The sequence below is a fragment of the Rhipicephalus microplus genome, chromosome X, assembly GCF_043290135.1.
Source record: "Rhipicephalus microplus isolate Deutch F79 chromosome X, USDA_Rmic, whole genome shotgun sequence".
NCBI lineage: Eukaryota > Metazoa > Arthropoda > Arachnida > Ixodida > Ixodidae > Rhipicephalus > Rhipicephalus microplus.
In genome coordinates this window covers 125,302,444-125,325,842 of record NC_134710.1, presented here as the reverse complement: position 1 = coordinate 125,325,842, position 23,399 = coordinate 125,302,444, and the positions used below count along the sequence as shown (strand labels likewise).

General features: G+C 43.1%; 3 protein-coding genes across 10 annotated transcripts in view; 2 read left to right on the top strand and 1 right to left on the bottom strand.

The window, feature by feature from the left end:
- LOC119176820 (oxidative stress-induced growth inhibitor 2) overlaps window positions 1-12,764 on the top strand; it is a 136,162-nt gene extending 123,398 nt beyond the window's left edge. For all 8 annotated transcript variants that reach the window (XM_075877597.1, XM_075877600.1, XM_075877603.1 and 5 more), the window contains one exon: window positions 8,159-12,764. In XM_075877597.1, the coding sequence (XP_075733712.1) occupies window positions 8,159-9,157 (999 nt within the window). In that variant the 3' untranslated portion in view covers window positions 9,158-12,764. The remainder of the gene's footprint in view (window positions 1-8,158) is intronic.
- Window positions 12,765-16,546: 3,782 nt separating this feature from the next.
- LOC119176408 (ATP-binding cassette sub-family B member 10, mitochondrial) lies at window positions 16,547-19,043 on the bottom strand. The gene has a single exon (XM_037427670.2). The coding sequence runs from the start codon at window positions 18,821-18,823 to the stop codon at window positions 16,856-16,858; it is 1,968 nt and encodes a 655-aa protein (XP_037283567.1). The 5' UTR covers window positions 18,824-19,043; the 3' UTR covers window positions 16,547-16,855.
- Window positions 19,044-20,847: 1,804 nt separating this feature from the next.
- Window positions 20,848-23,399, top strand: part of LOC119176407 (type I phosphatidylinositol 4,5-bisphosphate 4-phosphatase-B) — a 28,707-nt gene continuing 26,155 nt past the window's right edge. The window contains exon 1 of the mRNA XM_037427669.2: window positions 20,848-21,054. Coding sequence (XP_037283566.1) covers window positions 20,964-21,054 — 91 coding nt within the window. The 5' untranslated portion in view covers window positions 20,848-20,963. The remainder of the gene's footprint in view (window positions 21,055-23,399) is intronic.

Genomic DNA, 23,399 nt, shown 5'->3' with positions numbered 1-23,399 from the left:
TAGTAGAAGGATTTCACTTTCTGTAGAATGCAAGTGATAGCCTGTAAAATATGTCGAGTTCTAAAATTTGTTATACTTAGAGCATATAATTCTGTATAACAAGATTTTAAACTGAAAAAAAAATGAATTGATGTGAGGGTAATATCTTCATATAACCTTGTAGTAAGGTTTTGTGGCAGTGCGGAATTCTCTTTATTATGTGTTTTCATGGCTAAGCATGACTTCACAGCAGTGAAGCCACTTTTACAAAAAGTTACATGTGAATTAATATATGTATATTTAACTAGGTGCTTTCAGTGCTTAGCATTTCTTTACTGCAGTGAAACTACTTTTACAAGATGTTACATGTGGACTAATGTGCACCGATTCGTTCCTTTCAAATAATTTGAAATTTTCAATATATTAAATTTTATTCAAAGTAAATTCGAATACTGCATTATTCTTTTGAATATTCGAAGAATTCTAATATTTGCCCAAGCCTATACAGAATGAGAAGCTGTTATTGTTTAATTACTTCTGGCTTAGTTAAAATTTAAACAACACATGTTACTTACATCAAAAATGTCTTCAGAATACATTTGATGCGAGGACATTCTCGACTGCCCTTCAATGTATTGTAACCTTGTCCTCATGGCTTGCTTTGAGGCATCATTTGAAAATCATTTGGGAAGACCACGGTGAATCTTTTTAGTATGCTTTAACTTTTCAGGTATTGATCGTGAAATGTGCAGTATGCTACAAAAATATTTAAATATCTTTGCAAAGTTCATATGATTATTACCTTTTTTCTCTGTTTATATATACATAAATGTATGAGAAATTAGAATGTAGACCAAGGCCAGCCTTATTTATTTCTGTTACTTTCATCTCACACCATATTTCACACGTGCACACACTTGGATCTAGCGATGTCACAAATACTCTATATAGGTTCATTATTAGGTATTGAGACATTTTATGTTAGCATTCTTGATTTCACAGACAGAAATCACAGGACTTTCATGTAAAAGCTTTTTTTTCTTATTGCGAATTCGGCATATAAAATACTTCAATGATGTTCACTGTAATTTATCGCTTTATAGGGTTTTTCAAAAGCACATGACCTTGAATAGTCCAGTGACCTGCATAATCCGAGCATCTTTATGTGGAACCATGAGATATTTAGATGTCTGCAAAACATTTTCCAGCCATTTTGTGTTGTCTAGGCAGCTACATCACGTAGCGTCAAAGTGAGAACAGACACAAAATGAACCTAAATAAAGACAATCAATGAACTGCTAGTAGGATACCCCGCAATTCCCACCCCAATGTTGAAAATTAAGGCAGCTTGGCTCTATAGCAACGCACAGTCTGAAGAAAGTGTGGAGTTGGGCAGCCTTCTTTGCATCTCTTCAGTTATTTCTTCTTTTCTCTTATGTACTTTTTCTACCTTTTTTTTTTCCCTTTCTTGATATTTCTATTTTTATATTTATTTTTCTCTTTCTATTTCTTGCTTGCTTTTTCTTTTATTTTCCTATATTTATGCCTGGTTTTGCCTGCGTTATTCCAATTAATGACAGCATACAACAGCCTGGGCCCTTCAAATAATCTTCACTTAGTATTGCCACACGCTTTTCTCATTTTCACTTTTCTTTGATTCGGTTTTCGCCCCCTAATTTCTGTGTCAGGAATGCTCAGCGCACTGCACATTATTGTTCGAGAACGTTCGTGATACTCGTAGATTATTTTGATAAGATGATGCCCACTTTTTGAACATAATTATTCTGGAAGTTACATCACCGCTTAGCGATAGCACTAGAATATTGGATGCCATGTGTATAAATGGCGACGCGCTTCACCGCTTGTTAGTTGATGGCCCGCTGACGCTTGGCAGCGCTGGCGAGTTTGGCAGAATAAACAGTTTTTCATGTTAACATCGAGTGTCCTCCCTTTGTCCACGTCACGACCCAGTGACAGTATCATCATCAAGGCAATCTAAGAACAAGAGGAAGCTGCTTTCTCCTTTGCGCGAGCGTACACTCAGTATGCTATAGATGGCTATGTTATTCGTGATTTTGCCTGCATTATGCCAAGCGATCACAACACACGACAGTCCAAGTTCTTAAGCTGTTCTGCTTATTAAAAAGAGTGTAAGAAAGAAAAAAAGAATTAAGCAGTTGGGGAAGGTCTGGGGAAGTTTGTAGTTACAGAGCAAAAGAAGGGAAAAAGCCATGATGATGAATAAGAATAATCAGGCCCCTGTAACCTTTATTGAACACAAGATATCTTACTGTGATTCAAAAATATGTATTCCGGCTTTACACAAGAAAAATATAACAATATCTACACAGACGTTTTGGCACTTATGCAGGTTGCATCCTCAGTACGCACTGGCACTAAATGAGCAGAGGTCACACAATCCAGTGCTAGTCTCGTATGTCTCTGTACTGTTATAAATTCGGGTTTGATGGCGTCCTACCGTGATGGCGTCCTACCGCTGCCCCCCACTGTTACAATTTTCTGTTTCTTGCAATGGTAGCAGTAGCCGAAAGCGGCGAGCAGACGAACGAACTTCGCTGAAGCCTTCGCTGAAGCCTTTGCCCAGGGGCGGAATAGGGAGGCAATCGGTTTTGAAAACAGCAACAGGTAGGAACGTTTACTATAGCAGGTTATAGTTCGTACAGAGCCGGCAAGCACGACAACGTCGGCTGGGGCAAAAATCTTCAAACATGGAGCCGAAACGGCCCTAAATAACGTTTTGGTCTCTTCTACGAGACCAGTTCCCGGTGCTTAGAGGAAAAGATGAAGCTTTCCCCATAATGGCACGGTGGCTCGACGGAGGAGGCGACGCTTTACCCGGAACTGCACGGTGCCGCCTTCTGCGTGGAAGGTGGCGCTGGGAGGGGAGAGGGGAGAGTTCGCCTGAACTGCGCTCGTACTTGCGGAAAAAAGCGCTCCCGAATGAGCATCATGCCTGTGGCATAACAGCACCCCCGCCGCCAAACAATGCATCCAGTTTTGAGCAGTCTAGCACGGCTCGGAAGGAGGGATGCTGGTTGACTGTTGAGAATTGTGGCTGTTCTGCTTTCTCTGCCCATGGTGACTTTCAGAGCCCTGCAGGGGATCACTGGAACGACGAAGTCGAACACAAAGCCAAACCAATCTGGCCAAAGCAAGCGCCCTCCAAATGCTGATTAAATCACCAGACCAGCAGAAATGAAAATATTTCTTTGAGATTGAGCTCAGCTAAAAAATAGCACAACGAGCAACTTATCTCAGGACTAATACATAATGTGGACACACCTTTAGTCAAGTGTCAGTGCATGACACTGTTAAACCAAACAGAATTTTTTTTTGAGCGATTCTCGAATTCTTTTCGAACGCTTTTGCCGATGCCTGTTTCTCTTCGAATGGTTAGGAATGCTGGAAGCCCCAACACACTTATTCACAAGTGAGCTGTCTTCGATAGGCTCTGTCAAAACTCTATGCGGCTGAACCAACTTATCTTTGTTGTCATTGTTAGGTGTCTGCTCTGGAGAAGAGACCAAACAAAGATTTCAGCTTTAGAATTTCACTGAAGTTTCTTTCTTCGCAACGTGCTTCGTGTTTCATCTAGATCTCAGCGATGTCCTGAACTTCAACCTTCTTTTATTGAGCTTTGTCCCGACATCAGCCCTGACATTGAGTAAGGCATCTTGAGAGCCATCGCGCTTAGCCACTTTCGCGTGTTTGGCGTTATTCGACTTCGCCTTATGTTTTCGCCGGCAACTCTTCCCAATGGAACTGACCGCCGTGCTCACAGCTCCTGGCATTCTTACTCGCAAGTACGCTGCCTTCACTTTGTGGAGTCAAAGCTCCAGGTTGTTTAGCTAGCTTTTCCTCGGGCTCGTTGCTAGCTGTCTCTGCTTGCGACAAAATGGGATTACTGATGCCTTTAAAGCCAATCAACTCGCCTGAAGGTGTCTCTTCAGTTTGTAAGGATTCTCTCTCCCTTTCCAGAATAAACCGTGTTCCCAGGCCTTTGTAGCCAGCCTCCTGCTCTATTTGACGTGATTCATCCCGATCATGTGCTCGGAGAAGCGGCCCCGTCTATAGCGCTTTACGATGCGCCTCTGCGTCCCTAGGCTTCCCATGGGCCTCCGCCCCAAACTCCTCGTGATGCTCCTCTGTGTCCGGTTTTGTCTGACGCTCTTCGGTGTCCTGCACCTCGTGACGAGCCTCAACGTCAGATGCCTCACGACTTTCCTCAGCGTCCCGCTTTCTCTGACGCACTTCAGCGGCGTGCGCATAGCGACGAGCCTCAGCCTCTTGCTCTTTCCGTCTTTCCTTTTCATCTAACGCTTTTTGGCAAGTTTCACCTTCAAGTGCTACACGACGGGCCTCAGCCTCCATCGTTCGACAGCTCGCCTCGTCCTCCAGCGCTCTACGTCGCGCCTCATTCTCTCGCTCTTTTCGGCGGTCGTCTACCTCTGGCGCCTTAGGACGTGTTTCAGCACTGTCTGTATCTGACTTTCAGCACGATTTGAAAGAAAAAAATGTCTTATCAAAGCATATCTAGCATGACTAAAGTCTCCTGCTTCCTCAAAAGGTAAGCAACGCAAAATGTGCGCAATCTTGTGCGGACACAACGTGACGAGCCTTTCCACCCAAAGGTCGCGACTGACACTAACATTACTGCAGACAACCTCAAAATCGTCGAGAAAATGTGCAACGTTCTCGTCTATCTGAAAGTTTCGGAGCTGGCATTTCGCTTGCTGACACTAAAGTGCTTGAGTTTTACAATCAAGCTCTCTCATTTTGAGTGCATGCTCCCTTCTTTTGCAACTTGCCTCGGCTTCCCATTGTTCGCGTCTTTGACCGTCGAGCTCTTCGCAACTCTTTTCGGCTTTCTGCTTTTGCTCACAAATGAGCTCCCAAAACTCATCAGCCTCACCGGCAGTCACATTCTCTGCCGCATCACCTCGAGAATCGCTTCCCTTGTTTTAGCTAATTCGGCAGAAATCCCCATGGCTCCACAAATTGCGAGGAGGTCCTCCACAAGGTACTGCTCCATCGCAATCTCGTCCCTCGTGATGCTCTACTACTGATATTCACCGTACTCTAAAGCTAATCTCATGGTTTAAAGCACGTGAATAAGAAATTATAAGCAACAAAACAAAAAACATTCCCCTAACATCTGCCTGTCCTAGAGAGGTCTGGCAAACTGAACCATAAACGTTGGGCACTCACCTAACCAAAGTAGCCGACGATGGTCCAACTTGTGGCTGCTGTCGAACAGTGTCATGGGTGTCCTCGAGCCTGCAGGAATTCACTCCAACTCCGAGCAGTTGAGATCAAGATAGCGGGTTCCACAGCAGTGAAGCGTTGAGGACAGGGGTAACGTATTCCAGCGTATCCAAACGCCGATATCAGGTGGGTCGTGCTCGAGCTTCCAGGGGTCCGATCTGGCGAGCCAAACATAGGGTAGCATACCCCAGCGTAGCCAGATGCTATCACGGCAGTATTCCTCGTGCTCAAAGATCCGATCAGACTTGCCAAGCGTAGGATAGCGTATCCCAGAGCAGCAAACTTTGAGAACAGGGTTAATGTATTCCGAAGCTGCCAACCACTGTTATAAATTCGGGTTTGATAGAATCCCACCGCTGCCATCACTGTTAGGAATTCCTTTTTCTTGCAATGGTAGCAGTAGCCGAAAGCGGCGAACAGTCGAACGGACTTCGCTGAAGCCTTCGCCCAAAGGCGGAATAGGGAGGCAATCGGTTTTGAAAACAGCAACAGGTAGCAACGTTTACTATAGCACTTTATAGTTCGTACAGAGCCGGCCGGCACGACAATGTCGGCTTAGGTGAAAATTCTCGAACATGTGGCCGGCACAACCTTAAATAACGTTTTGGTCTCTTCTACGAGACCAGTTCCCAGCGCTTGGAGGAAAAGGTGAAGCTTTCCCTGGAACGGCACGGTGGCTCGGCGGAGGAGGCGACGCTTTGCCCAGAACTGCACGGTGCTGCCTTCTGCGTGGAGGGTGGGGCTAGGGCGAGGGGGGGGGGAAGAGTTTGCCTGAACTGTGCTCGTACTTGTGGAAAGAAGCACTCCCAAAGGAGGATCATGCCTGTGGCATAACAGTACACATCTGCTAGGGGGCTGTGTTTGTTGTTGCATGTTGACTTGTCACGACGAATGAAACCTTTGTTTTCGAGCTAGTGTCGTTGCGTTACTCAAGCTGAAGACGTGCCCCATTGTCCAGCAGTGTTCAACAAGTTCTGTCTTGGAATGCATGACACGGGTGGCTATAGCGATGTCTCCTTTGGGCTCCTTGGGCCTTGACTGCATCCTGCTTGTTTTGCCAATGTATGTGGCATCGCAGTCACCGCACGGTAACTTGTAAACGACTCACTTTGATCGTTCACAAGGGCACAGTCTTTGGGCTTGGTGAACACGTTTCCCAAAGTGCAATGAGGCTTGAAAATGGTTTTAATACCCAGTGGACAAAGTGCTTTCTGAACGAATTCTGGTGCACCCTGAACATAAGGAATGGAAACAATAGATGTTGTTTTCCTACGGCACACTCCTTGTTCCTTTTTGTATGCGTTTTTGTGTGTCATTGATAAACGTCCTCGGATAGCACCTTTGTTTTCATGTACTAACCATGAAATGAGGTGGAAAATGTGGTTGGTGCATTGGCAGAGACATGCAGCACAGAGTCACAGAGTCATATAAAAAGTATGATTCTGGAGAAAACATTGCAAAGGAATATACCAAAGTTGAATCAGCCTGACTGTTGCTATTACTGTGTGGAGTATGTTGACATTATACTGTACATTGTCAGTAAACGGAACCTGAAGGGACTGGGAAAATATGTTTCATTTAACAGAAGTTCCATTTGTTGAGAGGTGAACATGAGTGCAGAATACAAGCCAGAAACCAAGCATTGCAGAGGCAATAGTTCCATTGAAGCAGTAGTTCCATTTAACAGATTTCCGTTTACTGAGAGTCTACTGTATATTGTAAGCTTACATGGACATTCACATTGTGTTGTGTTTCAAACTATTTGGCTTTTCCCATAACCGGTGCTTGGGCATGCCTTCATGTATTTACATTTTCAATGCTGACAGACTAGCAGTTCAACTTATTCAGTAACTGACATTCTACGAAGTAATAGATGATGATTTCTTACGTTCTAAACCAGTAGACAGTTTAGTCCAAGCAGCCCTCAAAATTCATGTTGGTATTGCTTGGACGTATCCAAATGCGATTTCACATTTTGTGGCTGAGCTGCTTTCTCTCACTCGGAGCTTTCTATATTTCTTTGTCACTATCAAGTCAGAATTTGCTTTCATAATGTGTGGGTGAACTGAGTGAGTGCCAAGGTTTTGGACTGGGCTAGTTGGTGAAGATCCATAATAGCTTACAGCGCACTCAGAGACACTTGCCTTCGTGCTTGTCTGCGCTCTTGTCTCCGTGTGTCTACATATATTTTTGATAACATTAGCTCACTGGGGAACGGTTGTTCAGTTTTTTATCACCTTAAGGGGGGAATGAGCCCACAGCTTTTGATTTTCATATGCGATACTCTGCCAGTTGTTACAATGGGGGTCATTCTCCAGTCCATTTCCTTGGGTGTTTCTGAATCCACAACACTGGAAGTGTCAGCCAGTGCCACTCATAATCACAGCTGGGAATGGAGAAAGTTTGCTGATGGCTTCATGTAGCATCTGACCTTTGCAAACTGGCAGCTGAGCAATAAACCCTTGGTCTCTATCTAATGGCATCAAGCTTGCTGCATTCTAGAATGTTTCTCTGAAATTAAAAAGAATAAACAAATAAATAATTGAAGGGAATGTGTTGGGATAATAATTTATTGTAAGACATGAAGCCAATAGATAGTAAAGCCAAGAAACACAAGGGGTGGGGGCACTATTTATTGTCTTTAGTTTAAGTGCAGTAACTATTCTGTAAAAAAAAATTAACATGGACAAAAAGATCAACTTTCCTCTGGTACGCATTGTGATTTTATGAGTACATTATAGTGGGTACCAATGTTTATTAATATCGGCTCTGGTGGCCATAAGCAGTCTTCACGCATATATTTGAGGTAGGAGCTTGTTTTGAATGTATATTGCCATGTTTTTCTTGGTCTATGACAAAGACTTTTTTTACTTTGTTTTTAACTTATACGCAGAGGATGGACGGTGGAATCCTCACCATAAGCCTTGGCTCTTGGATGGAGCTGCCGGACTTGACATTCAAGGAGTGGGACTCGTCAAAGCCATTGCCTTCACAGGGCTCCCCCAACTGCCAAAACCGCGTGTCAGTGCAGCGAGTGGCCGAGTACTACCGGGACTATGTGAACCTCAAGCGTCTGCAGCATTATTTTCAGAACTTTTCTTCTGTGCAGTCTGTGCGGCCTTATAAATCTGAAGATGACCCTAAAGGAGGCCACCTGTGGGAAGTCAAAGGTGTCAACAAACAGGCTGGGGCCGCTTTCTGCTATGTGACACCACATGTTGTGTTAGCAGCTGGCCACTACGATTCGCCAAGACGACTGAATATTCCAGGAGAGGACTTGCCTTTTGTGTCTCATGATTTGGGACGGCTGGAAGTTCTCTTGCGTGACACCAAGAGTTCCATCAAGAAATTAGCTGTTGTAGGGAGTGGGCTGTCAGCCGCAGATGCTGTAATTGCGGCACGTTTCCATGGTGTTGATGTTTGTCATGTGTTTCGCAAAAAGGTGGATGATCCTGATCTGGTATTTAACCAGCTGCCACGGTCCATGTATCCAGAGTACCATAAGGTACACCAGATGATGTCCTCGGCTGAGCATTACCCGGGCTACAAAGCATATGCCCATTGCCAAGTGCGCTGCATCCACAGTGACGGCCGAATAGAATTAGATTCGCACTCAGACATTCGAGATGTCTCCCACGTGCTGGTACTGATTGGATCCCACCCAAACCTTGACTTTCTGCCTTTGGCAGGCACACAGCTAGGCCTTGTAGCTGGGCTGCCTGTAGACTGCAGGGCTAACCCAATTCAAATTCATCAATACACTCACGAAACTGAGGCTCTCGAAGGAATCTATGCTCTTGGGCCTCTTGTTGGGGACAACTTCGTGCGATTCCTTCAGGGGGGTGCTCTAGCTGTGACGGCACATATTTGGAGGAGTGTGGGTGGCACCTAAGCCTCTCTGGTGTACATGAGGTATGGAAACAAGGCCGCAAAAGCTACGCGAATCCTTGTGAGCTGAGCTGTATAACAACGATGGCTCTCATGTTGCTACCTGCTGTTGTTTGTGACCTTATGTTTATGGGCCAATTACCATGGGGCAGCTCTGCCCTGACAAGCGTTGCAGCCCAGTCATGGTACAAAGTGGTTTCTGACCAATGTAGGAGCTAGTCTGTAATTTTTATCTATATAGTATGTTTACTGCTGCTTGTCAGTTTTTGCTGTGCACGCCACAGGGGAATTCATTTTTTTAAACTGTTGCGGTTGCCATTTTAGTCAAGTAGCACATCGTGACTTTCGTTACTTTTTTAATATTAGAAACGTATTTTAAATACTATAGTGTAGGTGCGTACCATTTGTGATCTTTGTAGTAATGTTATTTAATTGAGGTTTACGCTGTCACTATAGCACAGGTCTGATAAAATTTGGATCACAATGGTTTCGAGATACTACAAATGATATACAAGATTACCCCGATTCACTTGTTTGTTATCATTTCTACGTTTATTTATTTTTCATGCATATCAATTTCTACGCACAGATAGATGCTCCAATTCACTAAACTCGAAAAGCATCCTTTTCGCAAGGTGTTTACATGTGTTAATCCTTATATACATCGCTGGTCTTGTAGTCCTGCAACATATATAGCTGCACTGTGCATATTCATTGTTCACTGAAAAATCTTGTACATTTGTCATAGGTAAAGTTACAAGTTGTACTACACCTACATTTATATATATATTGCATAATTACGTACAAGATGGAATGTGATAACAGTGTCACTTATAAACCAGTGCTCATTTTCTGTAGTAGTTTCATAAAAAATGCTTAATGAGTATAGGTATACATGTATTACATTGGTATTAGAGTTGGTTAAGCTGCCCGTGGTAGCTGAAACAGTTTTTGTTTTTTTGTGTGTGTGCATGGATGCATGCATGTACACATGTATCACGTGCATGCATACCTGCACAGTGGGTCATGTTGATAATTATATAAAATGTATCATTCTCTATATGGTGCTTCGCACTGTCACAGGAATTTGGTTTTCTGAAGCAAAAAGTATTGCAGAATCTACACATACTAACTTGACTGAGAATTGTAATTGCTCTGAAGCTTCTCGTATATAGTTTTCATATCACCTGCTCAAAAGGTAGGGTGTATTTGCATTACATTGTGACAGTAGCAGATCACTTGTACATCACTGAAACACTTTCCTGGTCAAGTTGTTGTATATTTAAGCTGATCAGCAGTGTTAAAGTACTACATAACTTCAAGGAGAACTGTGATACAGACTTATAACATCATTTTTATAGTGTTTGAGCCTGCCTGGAGCTGCGCACAGTCTATAGTGCTACCAGCTGTGACATTCAGCAGTGGGAGAAACATGCTTACAGCCAGCACTATGTACGGGAAGAATTTTTTTTGTGCTGATTATTATGTCTGCAGCTGTGGCGTGAACAATGTAGTTGTGAATGTAGGTTCATCTGGAGCACCTTTACATCATAAGCAATTTTTGAAATTTCTTTCTTAAAGTAAGGAGCTGCATTTCTAGTATTTGGATAAAACTGCAGGTATGAACTTCGTTTGATAATGGGCTAAAGTGAACATGATTGAGCCTACATTTAACCTAGCTGTACATGCAGCTTAGAATCTTGTGAAATTGTGGGCATTGTTAAATAATGTTCCAATGTTTCGTCTGTCCTGTAGTCCACCGTCAGAATGAGGTAATGTCAATATAAAGTCATGAAACAGGTGACTGAACTTCAAACATGACAGAAACGCTGTCATTTTGTATTGCTGCAAATGCACCAGCTGCCTGAGCTACACAGTTTATATAACCAAAGCAACATCACCATTCTGTAAATGTCTGGCCTTTGATTTTGTGGTGCAACACACAGAGCACATTTTCACATCAAAACCTTTCATACACATCAGCATGATTCACTTTTTCTTTAGCTTACGTAATGCTACTGTTATTATGCTAATCATGAGTTGTAAGAAAAAGGTATACCAACGGACATAATTGTTGTATGTGTCACGTTAAATTATTTTCTGTCTAAAGAAAATGTCACAACCAGTTATCTTTTATGCTACGTTGGAAATTGTTCTTTCCAAAAATACCACCTCCACACTTTTTGCCTTTATTTCATTAATTCTGGTTATGTAGCACAACCTAGAACACCCAAGTTTGGTGGACTCATGAACACAATGCTTCAGCTGTAGTGGTTCCTAGTAAACCCACAGATCTCACAAAGCAGTCGTTCTGCATTTCTTTTTTTATCTGTTTTTCTTTTAGCATGGAGAAAATAAAATTTGACTGCTCTTGCCATTGCATGGTAATCGTGTGCTAAAATGTATCCTATGTTTGTGGAAGGGCACTCTGCAGAGATTGACGAGTTGTAGCTGCCAGGAGCAGGCACAAGCCTGTAGTTTGTTATTTGCACATTCCTTAATATCTTTGGTTGACCGAATGAAGTACATTGAGCAGGAGTACAGCAATCTCTCAGGTGAACAGATGCTGCAGCAGCAGGTTTTACCACGTAACTTCTTCATCCTCATTTTCTCTCGCATGACACTTGCGGAGGTGCTTGATGTGCATAACCTGTTGTAATGTTGCTGAAAGCGAGACTTCACAAAAGGAAACTCGGTAGTAAATTCAAATCCTATTTCAATGGAATTGCTTTGGGCCACTATAGGTAGTACACCACAGCTTTGTTTTTCTCTCGCATGACACGCAGAGGTGCTTGATGTGCATAACCTGTTGTAGTCTTGCTTAAAGCGAGACTTCACAAAAGGAAACTCAGTAGTAAATTCAAATCCTATTTCAATGGAACTGCTTTGGGCCACTGTAGATAGTACACCACAGCTTTTCTGTAATGTACTACCAAGCAATTTTGCTGTTTTTTTTTTCTGAAGAGCCTGCACTTTTGTTTTAGCTATCTCGCAGTGCTATGCACAACAGTGCTAGTGCCATCATGACAAAATAACCAAACGATATGCGTGGAACACCCAGCAAAAACTTTAAGCAATAAATCTAAAGAAATTTACTGTGCACTTAAAATATCCACAATCGGATGGCTATATTGGATTTCTGATAAATATGCAAAATTACACTAATGAATGCCTATGTAAGTATTTGTTTATGCAACTATTACATTTGTCGTCTTGTCTGTACCACTTGAAAATGAAACTTCCTTGTTTTGCTTTAACCTATGCAAATTTTACATGGTCAAACTGTCAACTTCGGTCACCTGATGTCCTCTGGCAAACAAGAGGGTTTTCTGCACTCACTGCTTGGGATAGTATGTGTAGCATTTGCCAACATTTCCAGGAATGAAATGTACAGAAATGTCCAACAATGGGGCAACACTCTCTGTAGCTCAACTGACATAGCTCAACTGATAGAAATTTGGACATGTAATTCAAAGGTTACTATGGGTCCCATCTACGGAAAGGGTGTTTGCCCACTTTTATTGATTTTTCATAATTACTGTACTACAACTTAAAACAACCAATTATAGTTATAGCAAACTACAGTTTATAAAATAAATGAGCTCCTTGAACATTGCCTGACCTTACTATCTACTCAGTTGCGATTGAAGTAGAAATCACCACGGCAGACGCGTTTTGACGTAGGCACAATGCTAAAGGTCCTTATACTTTTTTAAATATCTTCATTTTTTTTATCACAGTAGGTCATTAACTGATGAGACCGTGTTGGGCCTTTGGCCAGACACCAACAGTGAAACTGTGGTCATAAGAGCGGTTATAACCTTTTTGGAAGCAACTAGACTATATGCGCGACTATAAAATTTGTCTCGGCTAGAAAGAATTTCACATACTCGCCTCTCTATCTCACCATCGTCATCCATTGGTCTTTCTTCTCCTCTTTCCACTCCCCCAGTGTAGAGTAGCAGGCAAGAGCAAGCTATCGCTCAGGCCGACCTCTCTGCCTTTCTGTAAATAAATTTTCTCTCTCTCTTCATGTTTTTCCTTAGCCTTTGTGGGATTTCTGACCAACACTTTCCTGTTCTCACAGAAAAGGTGGGCGACTGGAAGCGCTGCATTTATGTTCAGGGAACAAAATGACTCCTCTTTTGCTGGACCATACTGACCTTCGCTACACTAGATAGCAGGGCTAATGATACCCAATTAATTATTTTAGGGTCTGAAAAGCTGCCAGATAAATAAATTGTTAGCTTTCTATCACACAAATAGTTTCTCAAAAAGGTTAATGCTGGACCTGTTATTCCTCAGGCTTCTCATTTTTCCAGCAACATATACTGTGATTAATTGTATCAAAAGCCTTGGAAAAGTCAAAGAATTTGGAAGCAAGAAATAGTCCTTTGTTAATGGAATGTATAATGTAGTCTGTTAGTGAAATTACTGTCTAGTCGGTTGAACTGCCTGAACGGAAACTGAATTGGCAGTTGTTCATGAGATTAAATTTTTAGGTAACTATTTAGGTGACTAACAAACAGTTTCTCAATTATTTTGCTAATTGAGATTAAAATAGAAGTGGGTCGATAATTAGAAATAATAACATATCCCCTTTCTTGAAAATATGCATAACGTTTGTTATAACTTTGCAAAATAGATATAACTTTGCAAAATAAGTGCTGTAGTAAGGTTACAGAATACATTTGTGGCCACTTCGGCTGGTTTCGATTTATTTCACTCACCTTCCACATCCTTCTCCATAGCAGAGCAGTGTAGGCACAGCCCGTCATTGTGACTGTTTAACCCGATATGCCTACGTAATGCGATATCAGTGATTGAGGCAATTGGCACGCAGCTAAATAATAAGCACAGCTTTCTCCACCTGTTGCTCATGTCATCTACTCGCAAGTAGTGCAATGAGGAAGCATATAACGTGAGGCAATGATGAGGCAAATGTGACTTGCATATCACCATGTTGCATGCATGACTTATAAGCAACATGCATGACACTTGCACAGCTGAAACTGCATCACCACAGTGCCAAGGTACAGTTCTGTAGTGTGGAGAGCCAGTTGAGCTCTGTGCAATGTAATTTTCCCATGGGCAAGCTTATCTCGCGTAGTGGTTGGAAACCACAAAACAGGCGCTGGAGATGGGTGCGGGAATCATTACTTAAAAGGAGCATCTATGCGGTGTGCAAAACTGTCATATTTGAAAAATCTTGAATTTGAAAAAAAGCTTGTTTGGAAATGAAAAAAAAAAAAGATGGAGCTTGTTTACTGACCCTTTAACAGTACCAGAAACACCACTATTGCTGCAAGAATACATTTGGCAAGCTAGAAGACTCGCAAAAAGAAAATACAGGTGGCAATGCTGCCTCGAGCTTTATGCACGAACTCAATATGGTGTCATAGATTTGATAGCATTTGGATGCTACAGAGAGAGAGACAACTTTATTGGGCATAAATGGATCTTTCACAGAAAGGTAACGTTGTGGCGTGTATATAATTCCTCACTGATTAAAAATACCACGCCTGTGGGGAACACGCAGCACAGTTGGAACATAAGTCGGGGAACTATCTTTCATCCAAGTCATTGCGAGTTATGCTCGGGCACATACAGCAAGTACAGTTGCGAGGTACTCGCTTTGCATTAAATTATCACATTTTATAAGTAGCGAAACACCTAGTACACATTTCTACGGCACTGTGCTATTGCTTTCGTGGATGATAAGGATGAAGAATTATGGCTGAACCCTTTCTAATTGGTGAGAAGTTCCAATTACCTACTCATTTAACAATACCCATTATGATACCCAGGGCCATTCTTCTCGTCTGGCACACAACATTACATCTGGTCACTCGTTTCCATGCCATGTATGATGTTCATATTGAGTCGTCTTCTGAAAAGTTTTAAAGACAGGTGTGGCTCTGTGGTAAAACCGCCTTGCTATGCAGGTTTAGAAACCCAGGCATGCTATGCAGAACGCCTAGGTTTAAATCTGCTTCGAACCCAGGTATTTTGTCTTATGTGTGTAATAGCTGTGATGCCCCGGAAATTATTTGTTGTTGCAAGATCACAACAGCTTTTGGTGTGAAATTCATTTCATAATGTTCTAAGGGAGCCACAGACTTAACAGAACAAGTTTTGAAAAACTTCATGAAGTTGTGTCTGAATTACAAAAAGAGAGAGAGAAAACAATTACAAATCCATAATATTGCACTGATATTCAGGTGCAATTTTCTGAAAGAAAATTTAAAAAATAAAATTTTGACATTGACTTGGTGTACTAAAAATAAATCTATGATGGCAAAGCTAACAAAGATTGAGTTCTAACACTGTCTGTTTCATTCTTTTTACCTATACATTAGTGATTTGGTTGTATTCTGAAGGGCCTTAAGACTCAGCATAAAAAATTTCCCAAACTTGGGGAAGTGCATAAATGTTTTGAAATTTATGACATTATATCAATATTGAACACAAAATTCAATAATAGTGCTTTGCTTCTATTTCGTGAAATAGCAATAAAGTTTTTCACCCGATAAATGCTAGAGTTTGAATATTAATTATTGGGACTTAACATCCTAAAACAATACGATATGATTATGAGAGACACTGAAGTGGAGCTACAGTTTGAATATTAATTGCTTGGGCTTAACATCCTAAAACCATACGATATGATTATGAGAGACACTGAAGTGAAGCTCCAGAAATTTAGAATACCTGGGGCTCTTTAACGCACAACTTTAAGTAAATGGGCCTCAAGCATTTTTGCCTCCATGGAAAATGGCACCACCGCAGCCAGGATACGATCCCACACCCTGCAAGAATGCAATAAAGCAGCATTACCACTAGACCACCGTGGCGGGTCTAGTAAAAGTTCTAATGAATGCTTTACCAGCGAAGAGTTGCATATTGCTCTTTAGTGTCCCTTGAAGGTGTGTTGTCCAGAACAAAGAATGCTAAGGCTTCGTGGACCAAACAAGAGATCCCTGCTGTATTTGCTCCAGAGCAGTTGCTATCGCTGGAGTTAAGATAATCTACATGCCATTATCAGCCATTCTGCTATAAAGAACAATTTCACTGGCAAAGGTTCACATAATAATGTTGCTATGATAAGCACTCCATGCAAGCTGATCTACATTGGTTGAAAAATTTATTCATTAGATTTAACATGCTACAACCATAAACAGGCGCGCTGCAGTAGTGGGTTCTGTGGCAACTTTAACAGCCCGGGTTTCTTTAAAATGCACCAGAATCTGAGTACTCAGGTGTTTTTTTGTGGTGTATTTCGAGTGCGTTTTTGCCCCATCTAGTGCAGTCTTGTATTGGAAACTTGTTTTTTGAGTCGCCACTTCTCATCTGTGAACCATGGCTTGCCAAATTATAGAAGCAATGCAACTCCTCCAGCATACAAAATAGTTTTATTGCACTGCTACAGCATAGCTAGGTACAGAGTTTCTTATGGTAGTGTAAATATGACCTGATTCAACTGAACTCTCTTCTAAACGTTCAGCTTATTTATTATAATCTTGAATTGTGCACATGATACACTGACTAACTAATGATAACAAGATAACAACAAAGAACTAAAAGCACTGGTGCATGCATGTGAACATTAAATAACACCTGCCCAGCAGCCAGAATTCAGTGTTGTATTTTTGCACTTCACTACAATAATATCACAGGAACTGAGAAACACTGATTTTAACATTCACCCAGACATTCTCTCATCATGTAACTGATGTTCCACAAGCCTGCGAAAGAGCCCATCAGCAATGCCCATCAACTGCTCATAAGTTCCATGCTCAACAACAGTACCTGCCTTCAGCACAGCAATTTTATCTGCCCTGCGAATTGTAGAAAGCCTGTGAGCAATAGTGAGCACAGTGCGGCCAACCATTAGCTTTTTCAAGGCCTCTTGCACTGCACGCTCACTAACAGCATCCAACGAGCTAGTTGCTTCATCCAGAATCAACACACACGGGTCCCGTAGAATAGCTCGAGCAATAGCGATACGCTGCTTTTGACCTCCTGACAACAAGATTCCTCGTTCGCCTACCATTGTATTAAATCCATCAGGAAGGTCTTCTATAAATTCGAGTGCGTTGGCCTCACTTGCAGCCCTGATCACATCTTCTTTTGAGCTTTCCTCCATATTCTTTGCACCATAAAGAATGTTCTCGAAAATGGAGGTAGCAAAAAGTGTTGGTTCTTGGCTTACAATTCCAACATGCATTCTGAGAAAGTGGGGGTCCAGTTCCCTAATATCGATTCCATCCAGTGTGACAGTACCTGAAGTAGGGTCATAAAGCCGGAGGAGTAAGGATGCCAGTGTAGATTTTCCCTGCCCACTAGGGCCAACAATGGCCAAAACAGATCCGGCAGGCACTGAGAGGTTGAGTTTCTTCAAAACCTCAATCTCTGGTCTGGAGGGGTAGGCAAATGTAACATTGTGAAACTCTACTTGCCCTTGGAGGTTGGACAGAGCGAGTCCACCAAAATTTGGTAGAGTCGGAACACGATCCGCAATTTCCCATACCTTTTTTGAAGCACCTAATGCCTTGGTTGCTTCAGTGAAGAAGCCTCCAAGGCCGCCAATGGAAACACCGACATAAGCTGCATACAGCAAAAACGAAGATAGACTTCCCACAGTAAGTCTGCCATCAGACATGAGAATTCCCCCGTAATAGAGGACAGCTAATACAATCATGTTTCCGGTGGCACCAGTGCAGCCAAAAAAGACTGCCCGCAACCTTGTTTCAGTATTGACTTTGTCCAGCAACCTAGTAAGCCCTACAGAGTATCTGTTCATCTCAAACTTTTCTTTAGTAAAGGCGCGCACAGTTCTGATGTTCGACAGCTGTTCTTCGGCAGTGGCGCTAGACTCGGCGAGCCGCGTCTGCACGTCCGCTGCCACTTGCCTCAGTCTACGAGCAAAAGCGAATGAAATGATGGCAACCGGCGGCACAACACTCAAACCAACAAGTGACAACTGCGGCGATGTATACAGCATCATACCCACACCACCAAACACTGCAACAGCAGACCGCAGGCCATCTGATATGTTCTGTGTTAAGGACATCCCAACCAGCGCAGTGTCGCTCGAAAGTCTTGTGATGAGATCGCCCGTTCGGTTTCGGTCAAAAAAGGCCACTTCCTGCTGCATCAGCGAGGCGTGAGCTTGCTTGCGGAGAGAGTTGATTATCCGCTGGGCTGAGCTGTTCATAAGGTACACTCGACCAAAATTTGCAAGACCACCGATCACGACAACGCCAGTCAGAAGCTTGCAAATCCAGTTGAGGTTGGCACGAAGTTCTGCGTTATCAGATGAAGTGTAAATCACGTCGATCACTTTGCCAATGCAAAATGGGAAAGCGATCATAACGGAGCTAGACACAAAAAGCAACAGGACTGCAGCACCGAGGCGAAATCGTTCGGGTCTTGCTTGCCGCAACAGTCTCCTTAGTTCACTACTGTCTACACGCCGAGCGTTTGAGCAAGCTCGGCAGAGTACAACAGACGCAAGTGATTTCACCGGAGGCACGCAGACTCGACGAATAGCACTACTGTTAGAAAGGACACCACCATTCTTCGAAGAGATAAACCTAAGCAACACATGCTTACGGTTTTTCACTTGACGAAACAACTGAGAGCCAGCGCTCAGTACGAAAGCGTGCATGTTGAGCTCGTGCAGAAGAGGTTATTTTTGGTGCAATAAACAGCGCTTGAAGTAGCTAGTGGGACTCAACTGTAGGGTTCATTTCTCAGTGGTTGATCGCAAGTTGAAGTTTCAGGGCGACACATTGCAAAAGTTTGATATTGGAGCGATGAGTGCCTTGCGTGCACCAGCAGCACCACACACCATACTCACATTGCCCCACTGCAGGAGACGAGCGCAATGTTGCCCACTGCTGAAGTTTTTTGAGTTTCTTTCCGACTGCTTTTATATAAAACAAGTAATAAAAAACAAGAATTACTTTAAATAAAAATCAAAAAACTAAATTTGTTTTTGCTGATGTAAAATTTATTTTTGCTGTTTTGTGTGTGTTATATTGTTACTTTGCACTTTCATCTAGGCATCTGTGAAGTTTTGGGGCGCCACCACCATGACCTACTACACTCCTGACCTGCCCAGAGAGCACCTCTTCCAGCGCCCACGTTCTAGTTCATACCTTCTGCCGCTAGGGCCGTCACCTACGAGCGGCGTGGCGCTAGGCAGCACCTGTTCGCTGTCGTCTGCTTCAGCCATCGCTGTGGCAGTGCAAATCGTTCTTATTGTGCATGAATTGTGTATGAATGTGTAAAATATGGCAAATAAAGCGATATGATTCCTCGTCAGAGTTGGCTGCATTCGTGTGGACGTTTGAAGCAGAAATAGAACCGTAAAAAAAGCACACAAAGGGTCACAGTGGCAAGCAGACGGGAACTTTTCTACAAATGAAGGAAAATTTATTATGAAAATATTTCTTGAATGAAAACGTAGTCCAACGAGATAAAAAAAACTATTGTTAGGCATTCATTGTTCACACTGAATCACGATGGTTCCAGACGATACGCATACACAAATTGCAGAAGATACGCAGAAACACAGTAGGTCGTGTGCAGAAACTTGCAGACGGCAGATAGCTGCAGTAGTCAGCTCTAATAGTGGCCGCGTGCAGTTTTTTTTTTTTAGATGAGCTGACACCTCAAATGTAAGTATGGTGTATTGCTGCGTGCCATATTGCAAATCGGAACAAGGCAAACAAAGTAAAGTAAGTTTTCACGAGTTTCCTGCCACAGACATACGGGAAGAATGGATCGAGGCAATTGGAAGAAAAGGTGAGTCTTGTGTTTTTGAGAGTCGTTTCAATTCAGAACGAGTTGCAAGCTAGCAAGAAGCACCAGGGTGCTTTAGTAAACTTTATTTCCGTGTGTTATGCTAATTCACTGAGCTAAAAAACATGAAAGCTTTTTTAAAGTACCGCGGCTAATATGGCAGGCTCCACAAATAGTGCCAAGAAATTTAAATATAGCACACAAGAAAAAAGTAAATATACGAAATCTGTAAATTATGTAAAAATGCGTAGCGGTGGGTTGCGAGGGGTTCGAGCACCCTTCCCGAAGGCTGCCTCAACAAATGCCGCCGAAATCCATAAAAAAATTAATGATATGAAATATTTACGTGCTGCCTCCACAGTTTGTCTCTCTCTGTGTGTGTGTGTGTGTGTGTGTGTGTGTGTGTGTGTGTGTGTGTGTGTGTGTGTGTGTGTGTGTGTGTGTGTGTTTAGCGATGGACAACTCTTGAACACTGGGTGTCACTGAAGTTAGCGACCGAATTTGGTCAAATGTATTTCTCATCTCAAACCTCTATCTTCCCATACAGCTTTGTTCGTTTCTGTATAAGCTTACTTAAGGTAATTAGAAACGTTACGCCGGTAACGAAATGTGGCGATTAACTGTTCACTCTATATAGGGCTGGCAGGCGGTCGGGTATAATGACATAATTGAAGTCCTTCGTGCACGTATAGGCAGTTTGTCACAGAAGCAGACGCATGGTATCAGTCCGTCGCCCTCCTGCCGGCCGCACAGTAGCAGACGAACAGGTTATAGGTAGCGCCACCTACGGCGAGCGATTGAACGAGAGCGGGGACACGCGCTCCCATAGGAACCCCGCTATCTGAACAGGTCAGGAGTGTAGTAGGTCATGGCCACCACTATCATCGTCCTTGAGTTGCAGCCACTCGCCCAACGCTGCAGCCAGCCTACTGCAGGTCGGGGGTGCACATCCTCACCTCCTCGCTGAAATTTGTGTGTCACATGTTTGTTGTCTTTGCAAAATGGATCTGAGGGACGATTCAGCTGAGCGAACGCCGTTACTGCAGGAGCAATCCGATTCATCGTTCCCCAGCTACAACGTCCAAGCTAGGGGTATGTGAAGTCGATCAATCATAAATTGTACCCGTTACATATCTGAAGACGCAAATAAGAGGGGGCTACCAACACTGTCGCCACCCATCGAAGTTCTTATTTCGCACAGCCCCTAGGCCATCGCTTTTCGCAGATGTTTGTCCGTCTGGCAGAAATAGGACGTTGTTGATGTGTTTGATGAGGTTTTTACTGCTATTTCAAAATCTATGCCCTCGAGCTAGCGAATGTGGAAACCTTACTTTCGTTACTCCATCTATATCGTAGTTCTCTCGTTGACTCAGCTGTGCATGAGCAATACCTCCGGTCGCTCGCTGAGCGCGAAGTATCTATAACATTGAAATTTCTACTAGCTATTCGGCGTAGAAGTCGTAGTTCCTAACAGTGCGTGCAAAGCATATTGCGCGTAGAAGACGTAGTGACATGCAGCTATTTTTTCTCTTTATTTAAGCGTTTACATCAATTGTCAGCTGGTTACGCTGCAAGGAAGTGCTAGATAGTGCTCTGTATTGGGCTTGTCACTGTGTCAACATTGCGCGTTAGGGAAGTTGCTGAGAGGTGTTACTTTTTAATAAAGATATACGGGAAATGTTCATTCCACAAGTTCAATGTACACGCATATGAGGAAATTGCTTCTGGTCGATGTTACGAAACTAGATACTCTGGTCCTTTTAATATCAAATAGCCTCATTGTCTGACATGAAACTGACGAGAGCTGTACTTCTATGCTAGCTCTGCATTGTACTCGTACCTGCATACGTTTTTCGTTGTAGACATGCGATATGTTACGCCCATGCGAAATTGATGTAGTAGCACCTCCCCCCCCCCCCCCCTCAGTATTTCTGACAACACCCCCTGTCGCTACTAAATAGTTTCCGAAGGAATGCTGTGAAAGTGCAGGCTTGGTAATTAGTCTCAGGACAGTGGAAGTTTCAGTGGGACATGTAGTTCCGAAGTGTTCAGCGCAGTAAGTGCTAAAGTTCAGTGTAGACTGAAGCACTGTCTGTTCATTTGCCAAAATGAGCAAAAACAAATATCATGTACATACATATCTATAAAATAGTTCACTTGACTGTAAATTATGGTGGGTTATATCTTAATGAATAAAGAAAAAAAAGTGAGGGACATAATGCTACACTGCAGTAGATCTAAGAAAGCCCCCTTTGCTGGTATAAGGTGGCATTAATCAAAGTCAATGGTTTGTTGTGTTGGTTACCATACTTGTGGGCAACAGTTCTTGGCGACGAAGGGAAAGCTGTGGGGTCAGAGCTTCAACACATGTACTTCTACGGGAAGTAGTCCAGTATGGTATGCGTTTAGCACTGCTGTGGAGGGTGATGGCTGCATGCAACCAGCGTTTAAAATCTATGCAGGCACCACTGAGCGATTGAGGTACATGTGTTAGGCTCAACTTTGTCACACATGCAAAAGTGTGAAGGGACAACATATAAAAAACAAACAAATACAAATATCTCACTGGTGTGAGCTGCGTCCTGGATGAAAAAGCTACATGTAGAAAATAAAGGTGGCTGTTTTATGTCATGCAGAAAATTGGGACACAGTAGTGGGACTACATTCATTAGCAGTAAGATACATGCGATATATTTCTGTAGTCTTGGCTTCATTGCCCTAAAAGTTTGCTGAGAGCACGAAGGAAGGAAAGGTAAGGAGAGGCCCTGACGTCGCTCGTTGTGAAGCCGCGATGAAGCCGGAAGTCTGCCATATTGACTAGGCGAATTCTCCTCTCTTGTTTACATATGAATGCGAAGCAGAAGGCGGGACTCCCTCTCCGGCTCGGAAAGCACGTGGGCCGCGCAGCGCGTGTGTCGTGACGATCCGAAATTAATTGAACTGGGCTCATCACTCTGAGCCAGCGGGACACCTTCAGCGAAATCGCTTCGTCCAAGTAATAACAGGGAGTAACAGCTCGCTGACAACGAAGCAACTACGAGAGAACGCGCGCTAGATACACTGACAACAGCGAGTGCTTTCACGTCATTAATTCAGCAACTGTACAGACAACACGATCGTTCGTGCGCCTTCTACGGTTGCATTCCGTCACGCGGCCAACGCAGCGTCCTGCCACTGTGTCCGTGTTCCGCGTGAAACACCGGCGTCAGCGTTCTGCGACCGAGGTGACTTGGAGCACGGTGCTAGTGACAGTTGAACCTGGTTGCTGTTACGTTGAGATTACATGCAATGCTGGTGGAGAGTGTACCAAGCGAAACAGAAAAGGTGTTTTAATACGCACATGCAAGTTGTTACTGTACACACACAACACGAAACTATGTATGTGCACATGGTCCTCACGGCTTCTTGCTGGGCTCAACAGCGTCGTCCGTTGTCAC